Genomic DNA, 14,509 nt, shown 5'->3' with positions numbered 1-14,509 from the left:
GAGGAAGGAGTAACAAACGGATCAGGATCCAACCGATAAGTAATGAATGGCTTATGCGTAGTTCCAGATATGATGTGAATATTTATGCGTTTAAATGCACCGAATAATGTTTTTTTCGTTCTCATTTTTTCTTGTCTTTTGAGAACGTATAGCTTATTCCCACTTCATCTTTAGTAGCTATTTCTCAGTCCACTAGGATTTTTTTATTGTAAGATAATGATTATGTAAAGGTCCACTCCTGTTTTACTGTGATATTCTACTCCACATGAGGGTACAAACAAATCCCTTGTTTCTACAATAAGAATAACTTAATACTATTTGTTTTTGTGCCATGTACAAGTTGGAAAGTGATAAACGAATACAAGAATGTGTTAGTACGCAGAATCACAGATATCAGTAGTAGCTAATTATTACACACTCTGGAGACGGTCTGTTCTCAGTTTTCAGGAAGTGCCGTTTGATATGAATCAGCTAGTTGTTATCAGTTGGTTCTTCATTTGTTTATCGCATGCTCTTGGTAATCACTTTGTTTTGTGTCATTTTCTTAAGTGAAATCATATCACTTGAGCACTTTAAAGTACAAAGTCCCTACGATTCCACGATCATTTCCTCGAAACTCACCACTCCCCTGCACTACATTTATTACCGCGCTATGTCAGACATACTACTTTTCTATTTCACACTTACAATTCATTTAATGGCAATTTTGATGGTTGTATCAGCTATCCAATTTATCGGAGTAGCCTGCTTGATGAATCATGTAATTCTCTTGCTCAGGCCTCTCAAAATGAAGGATTGACTGCTGCGTGGAATAAAGAGCATTGCTGTTAACAAAATGAATTCGCCGTCAGAATGCGCTCTTTCGGGTGTAAAAAGAAAAAGACGGAGGGTGTTTTTCGGTTCATCCTCTGAACGGTACACGGCGCTAACTTGCAGCGAGTGACAAAAAAGAACGCTGGTCAGTTACACACGACGCAGCAGCTCTGAACTCCGTCACGCGCCAACAGAGATGAGAAGATGCGGTGTCGTATTACAGCACGCTGCAGACGGGTCAAGATACACGAAGGACTGTGTGCTGCAGAGCGCATGCATTTCATCATTACAGAGAGGCATGCACATGATATGAGATTACAGCGCTCTCACAACCAGAGATATTGCACACATATTGGAAAAGAACAGAAGGGCGTAGTAACACATACTGTTGCCTTTCATACAGTACTGTCGGCAAATTACATTTTCCCAGAGCCACAGATATTGTAGCCTTTTGTGCAATGCAATGAGGAAAGCTCCATATTACACACATGGGATCAATCGCAGGCCAACTTAAGCGAAGCTTATGTCGAAGACGGACGACCTCCACATGAGTTGAACTCGTATTTTATACATATGTACATCGTGAGCAATTGGAAAAACTACAAATCAGCTTTCACTACTCTGGGAAATACTGCAACGACGTCTGCCAGGAGTTGTACCAAAAGTTACTCCCACTGCTCTTTTTTGGGGGGGGGGAGAAAGCCCAGAAATTCTATAAGTGATGATTCCAAAGGCAATATGAATCAAAAATACAGAGCACTGAGCCAAAGGAATCTCATCCTGAAACCCAGTCGACTCAAGGATTTATCTTCCCCCAGTTATTCTAAGTCGCAGCGCAGTCCTACTCCACAGGCATGTAAAGCAGGCAGATAACCCCAGATTGGGTGGGCATAACTGGCATAGCGTTAGACTGGTTTACATCTTACCTCAGTGACAGAAGTTTCAATGTCTCTGTGGGTGCTTTTGTGTCTGTTACCTCTCCACTGTCTTGTGGTGTACCGCAGGGCTCGGTTCTGGGGCCTCTGTTATTTTCCCTTTATCTGTTACCTTTGGGACCGATCATAAAAAGCTATAATGTGTCCTATCACTTATATGCAGACGACATCCAACTTCATCTGTCATTCAAACCCAGCGAGGCATTCACATTAACTAGGCTCCTGGACTGTGTCAATGCCATCAGAGACTGGACGGCAGAAAACTGCCTGCAACTCAACGACTCTAAGACGGGGGTCCTAGTTATTGCTCCAGAGGAGTTTGTCCCCATGATCAGGCAGATTATTAGTCCTCTCTCCTCTGCTTCCCATTGCAACCTGCGCAATCTTGGGATTTTCTTTGATCGCTCCATGTCATTTGACCCTCATGTTAAGCAGCTGTCCAGGTCATGTTTCTTCCATCTAAGAAATATCAGTAAACTGAGATCTGTATTATCAACGCCTGAATTAGAAATGATCATACACACATTTATCTCCTCTCGCATTGACTACTGCAACTCACTTTTCACATCACTCAGTGTATCTGCTCTTAACCGTCTGCAGGTCATCCAAAATGCTGCCGCCAGATTACTCACCAGGACAAACCGACGGTCTCACATCACCCCCGTACTCCGATCTCTCCACTGGCTTCCTGTAGCATCTCGGATACACTTCAAAATTCTCACCATCACTTACAGAGCACTTCACGGTCAGGCTCCGACTTATGTAGCTGATCTACTTCGCCCCTATTCACCCGCCCGCACTCTCAGGTCAAACGCTCTAGGTCTTCTGTCAGTCCCATGCACACGATTTAAGACCCGTGGTGACCGAGCCTTTGAGGCAGTGGCCCCGAGGCTCTGGAATGCTCTGCCTGCAACTCTACGCCTCGCAGATACTGTGGATACTTTTAAAAGCCAGCTAAAAACCCACCTGTTTAGGCTGGCGTTTGTGTAAAAGTAAACCCATGTCCTAGACCTGCTCTTAACATTTGTTTTACATTTTTATTTTATTTTTATTTTATTCTTTAACATTTTTTATTCATGTATGTAATTTATTGACCCTAGGGTCACATTGTGTTTTTTATGCTTTTAAATGTCTGCTCTGTTAAGCACTTTGTGATAGTACTGTCTGTGAAAAGCGCTATATAAATAAAATTCATTCATTCATTCATTCATTCATTCATTCATTCATTCATTCATAAAAGAGAGAAGCTACCTGGATGTAGGCCCGGCAGGTCCGCTCTCGCTTCTGGAGCTGGAAGGGAGAAAACAAAAGCATGGAATTAAACTGCGAAACAAAAAAAATAAAAGTCCGTAAATCAAAAACTCACTCGTCCTTGCATGTGCACTAGGGGAGTAAATTCGTATTAACCTCAGCACCCTTTTCTAATGCTTGAATTAAATACAGGCGCATGTGTGTGTGTGTGTGCTTATGCGCGTGTTTGCACTTTGCTCTACCTTGTTGTAGTTTCGTGCAGCAGACTCCTTGTTCGCGGGCCTCAGGGCCTGAAGCTGGGCATCCAGTATGTCCAGCAGCTGCTCAATCAGTCGCACCGTCGAGCTCACATCTCCGGCCTGGATCCGGCCCCGCGTGTGGTTCACCAGCTCTCCCGCTATGTTGGCCGCATTCTCACCGCTCTTTATCTGCACGTGACCAAACGCGTACACATTTTAGATACAGCGACAGTGTAACGATGATACAGCCGATCTGGGTTTATTCGTTGAGTCATCTTCAAAGCGGGAGGGAAACTAACTGTTTAAGTGTTTACATGCGTACTAAAATGAAAAGAAACAACATGTTTTGCTCATCTCTGTCACTCTTGCATCGTTGTAAACAAAGATGGAACTTGTAGAACCCATCGTGAACTCTTTATGCTCACTTGTGCTGTTTCACTTGCAAATCGCACCCATGGCAACCACTTTGCAATTGATTTTTGCCAAAAGGAGAAGGTATAATGGATTCTTTCAACGATGTTGCTTGTGACCGTGATGCTGCTTTCCCTACCAGGCACATGGACAGACGTAAAAAAAAAACTTTACGAGAGCCGATCAAGGGCATGGCTAAATAATCTGGGTTATCTCCTGCAGAAATGTAGCCGCGTTTAACGACTTACTTTTAATTCACATTTATATGGACTGAAATCTGATTCCTGCCCAAATTGGGATTGATCAGATTATTACCCTGAATATCAGTGAGCCGAGGTCAAATCATGATGTTTACATATACTGCACAGGTATAATGCATTATGTGAGACTTTGAGAAATTGAAGAGGCAGAGTACTTTGTAAGCTGCAAGGCCAAAGGCCTGATTTTTTAAAATAATTCAACCAACTGTGATTAAACTATATTATGGAAAAAAAGAGAGTTAATTAAGTATCAAGAGCAAATGCCTTGTAATGAAGGGCCAGTTGAAATGAGCAAGTGTTTTAATCAGGCCAGCCTTGGAGATATGCTAATGTCTGTGTGGAGGTGGACAGGGAGGATGGTCGGGGCGGTGGGGCAGAGGACGGGGACGGACCCGTGGCCAGGGGGTACTCCAGGTCTCACCTTCTGGGCCACCTGGTTGACCCACGGGGAGGTACAGTTACTCAGGTCAGGACCCCGCGGGTTCCACATGACCTGCTCCACCATGCACTGGAAGGAAGCGATGCCTGGAGACGAGCAGAGGGAGAGGAAACGGAGAGAGAGTGGAGAGGGAAGTATAGCGGAGAGATAATAAGCGTTAGGTGTCTGCAATTAAAGAGGAAAGTGTGGAGGAATTATTTCCTCTACCCAAGAAAAACGGAATGAAATGAATTTTAAAAATGCAACAGTCAAAGTGTTTGAAGATGAGAGGTAAGAAGGAGGGAGGAGGTAGAGTAAAAATGGGTCACAAATGGAAACGGTTCAACAATGGAGTGTAGAGCCGTGAGAAGGTACGGGGAGAGAAAGGGAGGAGGAAGAGGATCGGGCCTTCATGGGCTGAAAGGAACGGTTCAAAAGGAATACATGCAGACGTACCACATGGCATTTACTGTGTGCACACAGACACACACCAAAGACATCAGGTATGATGCCTCACTTTCAAATAAAAACACCCTGAAGTGAAGCGCCTTCCACCAACTCTTATCTCCAGCGTGGTCTCTCTTGTTCCGTGGGTTCAGAGAAAGGACACCACGTGGGCATAAAACCAGAGAATATGCTGCTGCTAACACAAATAACCAACGTCAAGTCACAAAGACTGGGAGGCTGGGAAAAGAGGAGATGAGAGACCACACACAGAGAGAGAGAGAGATGGAAGCACGCCTCACAGTTGTAGAGGGATCAGAGAAGATGTGGCGTTGCATGTTCATGCCGCCTTCTTCTCTCTCTCCCAATGATTTTATTTCCTCCTCCTCTCTCTTGCTTTTCTCTATACTCTCCTCCATCGACCACAGATTGGCTTTGAGAGCTCTGCCACGATGCGGCAATTAAGCCAGCTGCTAATTTAACGTTACTGCCGTTCACAGAGAGAACATATACAGAAACGGCAAAACGGCGTTGGAGAGGGAGATGGAGGGAGATGTCTTTTTGATTGCTGCATGTTGAGAGGTATAGAAACTAGCATGAAGGGAGGTGAAGCCTGTGTTGTCTAGCCTTTCATTTCGTTATTCGCCACTTCCAATCAGCTCTGTTTCTGTGGGAGATGAGCCTTTCATGTGTCGAGGACTGGCTTTCATCTGCGAGTCCTCGGGGGACTGTGCCTGCTGGTGGGACCAACGCAGGGACAGAAGAGGACAGCAGTGGAAAACAACAACTGAGCGCACAAACATGCTGATCACTAGGGCACACGCTGAGAGATATGCTGCACGCACAAAACACCCGCATGCCTGGAGAACATACCGTGTGAGTACACTCTAACACGATGATGATGTTTGTTTAATGGAGAGGAAAAAATGCACACCAGTTTTTTAAAAATACACACGGGGAGACGTCCTCACCTAGAGACCCTTTGGGACATGGGCGGTCTACCGTTTCCCCTCGCTGCGTGGTGGGCCACCGGACGTCACGGACCAGCTTGGCCTCACAGACGTGGTTCTCCGGGCCTTGAGGAGGGCGAGGTGGCTTGCGGGTGACGGGCACGGTGGCCGTGATTGGGCGAAGATCAGGGTGCTTGTTGATGGAGCCGATCGGGCGCGAGGTCGGGGCCGCAGGGCGGGCGGTCGAGGGGCTGGCACTGGAGGCGAAGGGCCTGGTTGGAGGAGTGGTGGTCACTTGGGTGGTGGTCAGAGGGCCTGAGGTAAACCGAACTGTGGTACAGAGAGAACAGACGAGTTAGAAGCCACAGACCCAGAGTGAGTGAGAGACAGAGTTGCAAAAGGATGTTATGGGAGTTGTTGGAGAGCAGCAAAAGCCGACAGCAAAGCCGAAAAATATCAAGAGAGTGAAGGACACATGCATGTGAATTAAAGATGTTTCTCAGAAGTTGAGCTCAAAAGTTAGCCTGACAATAATTGGGGTGACAACTTATTTTTTGAGCCTCCCAAAGCCTGCTTTCCAGAGAGACGAGAGAAGCAGAGGTGCAGAGAACGCGCCATCTCAAGTCGGCGAGAAGTAAATAATTGATCAAATGTATCAGAGAAGTCACCATCACTAACAACCAAACCTAATGCGAAGTTAAAAGCAACACATCACAACTACAAAATCCTAGCTGATCAAACGCAGAGGCAGCGGCGCGCACGCTGAAAGCCGCTGCCGGCGTGTCTCTGCCTCTTCTCTCTCTCTGGGCCTATTTCATGCTTGATACGGTCCTTTATGCGGCTCAGATCGAGGCTCTACAATACAGCCAAACCTCCCTCTCATACTGATGGACTGCCAAAAACGCAGTGAGGTGTCCTCATTTTGTCCTCCCCCTTATCGCTTCAGGATGACTTTTTCATTATCCATGACACCGAGAAGTTGATATGAAGTGCTATAGCAGTCGTACCTGAGAGGCTGCTCTTTACTGTAACTAGTATGGCTGGGGATGGAAATACAATGGTTTGATATCCAAATGTCAGATAGGAAACAGTCACAAACACATTCTGCATGAGCACAGATCAAGCAAAAAACACGTTTCTTTTTAAAATACAGTCATTGCAAGTGCTTAATAAGAACTGGGTATCGGTACTCGATACCTTTTAAGTTGCCCACCGCCATGCATTTGATCCATTTCGTGTTCTTCAATTGAATGCAACGTGTGATTGTCTCTCTACTGCAGCAGCTACGAGCAATACAGATGCTAACCTTGCCAACGCCACCGCGGGTCAGGGGATGGCGCTGAACGAGTGCCATCATATGGGCACTGTGACGACATTCACATGATGGGTATGCTATTAAATACTCTATTGGCGTCTGTGCTTCTCTACTGTGTTTCTGTGTGTTCTCAGTGGGGTCACTTCTTACCTGTGGTGGGGTCCGGCGGTCCAAACTCCAGCGGGTAGCGCAGCACATTATAGTTGTTCCAGACATAAAGCTGGTTGTCTCGAGGGTTGTAGTCCACGGAGGAGATGTACTGGTAGGGGTTTGGGAAAGGGATGTTGACGGGCTCCTCGCGCGCTCGGTTGGTATTGTAGGCATACATCACCAGGTCGCCGCCTGCTTCGCTGTCATCGTCCTGGTAGACGGAGCGCACTGCGTAAAGCACGCCGCACGCCATGAAGGCGTTGGATGCCACCCTCTTGTCAAAGCTTGTATCCCAGGTGCCTTCAAAGCGCAGCGTGTAAGGGTTCACCTATGGGCAAAGAGGAAACGCTGAACTCGGTCATGGCTTATTGTACAATCGATCATACTGGGAAGCTTGAAGAGACAGTTTGGGGGGGGGGGGGAGTCAAATACAATTGCAACTAAAAGAGCAAGTCTATTTACATTTGATTTCTTGATCCTTTTTTTATCTCTGTGTGCCGTTTTATGTTTATTAAAGTTTGAAAATGCCATTAATGCACAGCACTGATTTTGTCTCTTCCCCGGAGTCCTTGTGCTTCCTCTCCTCACAGGTTTCCATGGAGCATGGTTTCATCTGGACCCTGGTCCTTCCTCCTACCATGGCCCTGCTGACTCCAACTGCTAATATCACTTTTATGATTACTCACATTGCTATTTCATACTACCGATACCATTAATGCACATTATTGACCTGCTTCTTCACCAGAGTCTCTGTGCTTTCTCGCCTCACAGGTTCCTGTGTATCCGGGTTAAACCTGGACCAGGTGTTGCCTCCTGTCGTGGTTGTGTCATACATTGAATGTGCTGTAATTACATTGAATGTGTTGTAATTCACTATCCTGTTCTACACAGTTTTTACACATTTTTTTTTTTGGGGAGTTTTTCCTGTTCCGATGTGAGGGTCCCGGGACAATAGGATGTCAAATGTGTACATATTGTAAAGCCCTCTGAGGCAAATTTGTAATTTGTGATTTTGGGCTATACAAAAATAAATTGAATTGAATTTGATGTAACATTTTCATTGTTGCGCATGTTTACATAAGCCCACAGGAGCACAAATGGTACTTCTGTACAATATTGTTTTAGATTCATAAGCACTTGGAAAAACATTCAAAAAGTAATTAAACCTCCAGCTTAAGCTTTGGAGAAGAGATATTTCTTTGCTTTTATGCAAAGCTGCTTCTACTCAATATATTGTACTTAAACACTGTATGCAGAGAAAAAATAGTTTGTTGCGCTCTAAAAAAAAACCCTCCCCAGAACCAAAACAATTCCTTGATGATGAAAGTGATCACTTCCTTATTTATTACTTTGTTGTGCCATTATTCTGCACCCTCATAGCTCATGCAGGGTTTGATATTTCAGATGGATAGCTTACCTTATACGGTTAGAAAAACAATTTCATGGTTAGGTCAAAGATAGTGATTATAAATGGGACCTGTCTATCCGAGCAACACATTAATTCAAACCCTGTTTGTGTGGAAACTTGCTGGCTGATTGCAGTTTTGTTTGTAAAGAAACAAAGAACCAACTTGTATTAAAATATGAATGCTCTGAAGTTCACAGAGACGGATCGTGTTTTGAGTTTGTCAAGTAAGCAGGGCAAAGAAATGCGATTAATTTAAAAACGGTCGACATGGCACACGTTTCTAAACTAGTTCGATACAAATGAGTAGACGACCTAAATATATCACATTTACATCCATTCATTATCTTTAACCGCCATTCCCCAGGCTACCGCAGGGCTGACACAGACAGACAACCGTTCACATTCACACCTACGAGCAGTTTAGAGGAATCAATAAACCCGAGAGAACCCACACTGAACACATGTGAAGTCATTAAATCGTACAATGTTTGCAGCCATAAAGAAACTAGTTGTGGACCTACAAAACGTATCATAAAATATTTGGACATGAGGGGATTTGAGGGGCCAGACCTTTTGCAGAAAATTTTACGTGACCCTTTTCATCTCATTTGTCAGTGCACCTGTGTAATCTCAATAGTGAGTCGTTCATCTGTGACATATGACCTTTCGCCTGACGAATCAGATGAGATTTAGATATAATCCGCATCTCATCCCCCTTCTGTGCAGCGCAGTGCTCTCCCACCTGGCTGACTACCAGCCGTCCATTGTTTGCCTCAGTGGCGTAGATCACCCAGAGGCCGTTCTCATCCACAGCCAGGTCGATGTCCGATTTCCCTCCCCAGCGGTAGGGCGAGGTGTCGTGGTAGTTGGCGTTGGTGATGATGGCCTCGCCGCTCTTGATGCGCGTCCGTAGGTCATACTTGACGATGTTTCGCGTGCGTTCTTTGTTGTAAAATACTGCACCGTCGTACACCACGAACCCCGTGCCGTCAACTCTGTTGGGCAACCTGTTGGGAGAGAATCACATGAGCGGAGCAGGAATCGAGGAGAATAAGTCCATTCATCGACTCCGCATGACTGTCGTGACACAATCCTACACGACGGCCACACTGTGAGCAAGCTGACGCCACAGTGGGACCATTCTGCTATCACCCGCCATATCCACATCAAAAGCCAATGAATCAATACAGCAACAGATGCTATTTGATCAACCAGGACTGTGGGAGGCACCCTCACTTGTAGGTGGTGGTGGCTCGGTTCTGTTTGAAGTCTTCCCAGGAGGCGTACTCGTACAGCATGTCAGTTCGATAGGGGGTCCAGGGCATGACGTACAGACGGTCCCCAGACTGCAGCGGGTCCTTGCACCACGCCCCCGCCTGGTGCTCCGCCTCCTGCAAAGAGCTGGCCGCCTGAACCCGCAGCAGCGTGCCCGGACAAACAAAGACTGGAGCGGGGGAGGCGTGTTGCAGCAGAGACGAGCAGAAGAAGGGAAAAGGGAAACGATAGAAAATGAGAACGAAGCATTGTATAAGTGAAAGATATCATGGAGATGGCAGGGGAGGGAGAGAGGACATGGGAAATAGCCAACGACCATGAAATATATAGAACAGGAGAGAAAGACATGTAGGAGACAGAACAAAGATGTGAGTAGATAACAGTAAGTTGAGGATTGAAAAGGAGACAACGAGTTGGAGGACAATTGGAGTGAGATGTACGATATAATACATAAACTGAAGGAACATATAAAGCAGGGGTGTCAAACTCATTTTCACTCTGGGGCCACATCAGCATCACGGTCGCCCTCAAAGGGCCGGTTGTAAATGTAAGACGGTGTAAATGTAACTACGGTACTCCTAACATAGTTAGTTTAGTTTCCCGGGATATCTGTGACTTCCACAACACGTACTTCCAGTTGTGTGATTTCTCCTCCGCCATTGTTTCCTGTTGCAAAATGCATTCTGGGATATTTGGCTGTCCCAAGTACAGACAAGTCACCTCCGATGCATCCCGGGTAAAATGGGCAGAGCGAGCCACATCCGGGCATTAGGGCCGTGCTTGGCTCGATGTGAACTTTGAATTGGAACAGTACTTGGGCTGAGACTGATGACGTTTCAGTACAGAGAAGTACGCATGTTGAGAAACTTGTTGGAAATCCTCTTTATGGGCTGTTGCATCTCCTGTCCACCTGTTGTGATAGTTTTAATGTCGGCACACAGACAACATGCCATCTCATCACTTCGACTTTCTATCTCATAATTTCGACCATGGGGATATTTTTATTTTCACATCTAACTTTAAATTTTTGTAAAAAAAAAAAAAAAAAAAATTTTTTTTTTTTTTTGCTGGCGGATTCGCGGGCCACATAAAATGACGTGGCGGGCCTGATCCGGCCCGCGGGCCGTATGTTTGACACCCCTGATATAAAGGCTCATTTGTAGAACATCAGCGTTGTAGTCGGAAAGCGTCTGGATATGATGAATGGGAGATTTCTGGCTGCAGCCGTGGCTTAGTTGTAGTCTCTAATCGAATTTATCTTGGCCTACCTTTTATTTGATTGTGCATTTTCTATTTGAAAGGCCTCTGCTACTGGGTGGTAAAACAGTAAGTGTGCAGCTTGTTTTATTAGGACTCAAATTTGGCTCTCAGTCAAGAGTAATGAATGCCTCAAAGAAAAAAGCATTCCAGGGCAAAGATGTGAGGTTGGCCAGGCCTCCCCTTCCTCCGCACCTGAAACTCGGCTTCACACACCCACACGCACAAATTCAGACACAAGCAACGGCCCTTACTCCAAACACAAAACAGACGCACACACAAAAATACATGGGAACCCATACACACAATCCGTATACCAAACAAGAACACACACACACACACACACACACACACAGGATGTTTACTTTAGGAAGGTGGACGTCATCCACTGGGGACTGGTGTAAATTGGCTGGCCTGACAGAGACAGTGCCCTGGGAACACTGGGCATGTCAGGTGATATATAAGGAAAGCTGCTGGCATCCTTGCCACTCTGATGTCACAGTGGTAGAGGTAACACAGAGAGAGCGGGAGAGAGAGAGAGAGAGAGAGAGAGAGAGAGAGAGAGAGAGAGAGGGAGTTGGAGGCACTACAGAATAAAACAGCTGAGGAGTCCCCACATCTCCTCTGCCAACTTATTTATGTGGCTCTCTGGCTCGGGGTTGCGACAGAACCAGACACCTGCTGGTCACCACATGATTGAACGCATCTCTGAACTAATTGGTCACTGCAGGGGCAATAGGACACATATGACACACAGCACACACAGATGCACAGACAGACACACACACATACCATCCCAACGCACACGACATGCATGCACAAGCTGACACACGTGCATACGCTGTCACGCGGTGACTGTTCCGAGTGATGGATCAGTGTGGGCTCAAACTGTCTTGAATATTGCATGGAGTCTGGAGCAGGAGGAGAACCATAATAGAGAGCTGGAGCAGCTTCAGGCTTTTGGAAATATCCTGCTTTCTCTTTCCGCTGCCTGTCGTGCTGCTGTTGTTGTTGTTAGTGGCTGGTGATCTGTGGTGCTGGGCCACTTAGGAATCTGCCTGTTCTGTCTGAGGGGGTCCAACAGGGATTGAGACCGGCAGCCAAACAGGCATCTAATCAAGCTCAGGCATAAACAAACAGTCTGAATACAAACTATTCACAGGGAGGAGGCTCGTCATGCTCCATTGTCGAACCAAAATGCTCCCACGAAAGCAGGGATGCCCGAGGTGTTTGCTTTGCAATCATGAACATGAAATAATGGTGGGAGCAATGGTTAAATGTGGCACTTTCAGACAGCTGAACAATGAATTTCTTGACTAACATCTATGCCAATTCGAATGGATATGACATTTTTATTAATCCGAACACAGCATGCGTTCACTGCCAAAACAAATACAAAAAAACGGAAGTTCTGCTCCAACGCATTTCACATAGAGGCTGTAAAAGGTGCGGTATCATCGGAGCAGGAAGCTATGGAGTGGAAAAAACAACAACCACTAAAAGTAGGACACTGCCTCAAAAGTACACTAGAGAAATAAACAACATGCAGAAAGCATTGCAGCATCTCTGCGTGTAGGTGACCCATAAACAAAGGCAGGAACACTCTGCCTCAAGGTCGAACGAAGGACAAAGATACACAAACATGCAAGCCTGTTCTCTACAGTCGCAAAAGAGGATGTCCAACCAAAGACGAGTAACTATTAATGTGAACGCTAAGCATTCCAACTCCTCTGGGAATACAGTGAGGCTGATGTATAGGTCCATTACAGTCGGGGCTCTCAGCTAACCATCTTTACCCCATCCTCCCGGAATAGGACCCGAAATGAATGTGGACCATCCTTAATTTTTAATCTTATACCTTATCTATCTTAAAAAAACTAGAAGCGGCCCTGCTTGCTGGTGCGTCCTAAAGTTGGAAGAGGTGCTGTACATGATGCTCTTGTCATTGGGAGAGATGCAGCTTGTTGCCAAGGACAAAAGGTAATGAAGGAATCTCCCTGCAGCCTTATTACCCTTCGGGGATAAAGAGGAGTAAGGAAGCAAACAAGCTTTTGCTGCTGACTGGCTAGCTTGCGGTTTCTGTAACGTTAGCTAACGGGTAATAATAGTTGCATGCGTACCTCATTGACCTGGGTTGAATTCCCCGATGCTGCTGCGGCTGTCGGAAGATCAGAGGTCAGCGGTATGCGCCGCGGGCGTGTGTTTGTGTTGTCTAGGTGGCTTAATAAGAACCGCATGCTACACAAAACATGCGGCCAATTTCATTGCATACTCTCGGCCCAAATTCCGTCCCAAAATATATATTCATCCCGGCAGATTTTTCCAATCCCCCGTGATGACGGGTCATCCTGAAGCTCAAGTGCAGTACAGTAAGGGGCAGAAAAACTTCCATACTGTATGCCTATGTCACTGGACTGATGGCTGAACCCTGAACCTTTATGCTAAATACCATTGCTCAATAGAAGAAAGCAAACGTAAATATACTCGTGTTTTCTGATGCAAGTCTTGACTTGAGTCTGAGTCTTGACTGGCTCTAATGTGTGTTTTTGTCTGCAATACAATTCACTGTCACTTCATGGAGCTCTTCACGGTGCCCCCCCCCAAATATTATTACACCTAACCTTCTAACCCTGTCCTAAATTGGTAGCTCTCTGTACTCTATTGGGCCCATCATCACAACAACGCTGTCTCTGGCCTCCTCCACGTTCCTCTCTCACCCTCCTCTCCCATGCCAACCCTGCTGGCTGCCGATCAGCGAGCCTCGGTTAATTCTAATGAACAGACCGTTGGGTGGGCCCGCTGTCAAAGGAGCTCATCAACGGCCTCCAGGCTGTACTGTACACGCAGGCCACGAGGACACACACACACACACACACACACACACACACACACACACACACACACACACACACACACACACACACACACACACACAGAGAGACACAGGCCAAACACAAACAGTGGCCACGCTTCACACCCTGCAAACTCTGCCTAGGGGGGGCTTCATTAACTCTGACCTGCGCTCCCCAGCCTCCCCGGCTGCCTTCCTGTTTACCAGCTCTTTCTGCGTCGCCTTCACTCTGTTTCTTTCTCTCTCTCTCCAGCTAACTGTGAAGGGCGATTACAGCAGTGGGAAGCCGGAGCAGCTAAACTCTAAAAGTAGAGACTCTAGTACAAAAGGCTATTGTGACGACAGTAGGAATGAGGTATTAGGCAATAGGCATTAGGCGTAAATCATGAGATTAGGCATTATCCTAGTCTGGCTAGAGCAGGTTAGCTGGAGTAAGAGCCATCTGGGATTATGTGCGATAGTTCGATTAATAGATCCGTTCCGGTTTTGGTGCGGATAGAAATCTTGCAGTCAGTGAAGTCACTAGGCAGCG

General features: G+C 46.2%; 1 protein-coding gene across 1 annotated transcript in view; it reads right to left on the bottom strand.

Annotated features, from left to right (window-relative positions):
- LOC306787162 (adhesion G protein-coupled receptor L1-like) overlaps positions 1 to 14,509 on the bottom strand; it is a 68,810-nt gene that overhangs the window by 14,452 nt on the left and 39,849 nt on the right. Inside the window, exons 6-12 of the mRNA XM_079282229.1 lie at positions 9,831 to 10,038; positions 9,337 to 9,601; positions 7,187 to 7,514; positions 5,743 to 6,051; positions 4,331 to 4,434; positions 3,242 to 3,427; positions 3,000 to 3,038 (exon numbers count right to left, since the gene is read on the bottom strand). Of these exons, the coding sequence (XP_079138355.1) occupies positions 3,000 to 3,038; positions 3,242 to 3,427; positions 4,331 to 4,434; positions 5,743 to 6,051; positions 7,187 to 7,514; positions 9,337 to 9,601; positions 9,831 to 10,038 (1,439 nt within the window). The remainder of the gene's footprint in view (positions 1 to 2,999; positions 3,039 to 3,241; positions 3,428 to 4,330; positions 4,435 to 5,742; positions 6,052 to 7,186; positions 7,515 to 9,336; positions 9,602 to 9,830; positions 10,039 to 14,509) is intronic.

The sequence above is a fragment of the Melanostigma gelatinosum genome (genome assembly GCF_949748355.1).
Source record: "Melanostigma gelatinosum genome assembly, chromosome: 13".
Taxonomy (NCBI): domain Eukaryota; kingdom Metazoa; phylum Chordata; class Actinopteri; order Perciformes; family Zoarcidae; genus Melanostigma; species Melanostigma gelatinosum.
The sequence above is the reverse complement of the archived record's forward strand: the minus strand, read 5'-3'. Positions and strand labels throughout refer to the sequence as shown.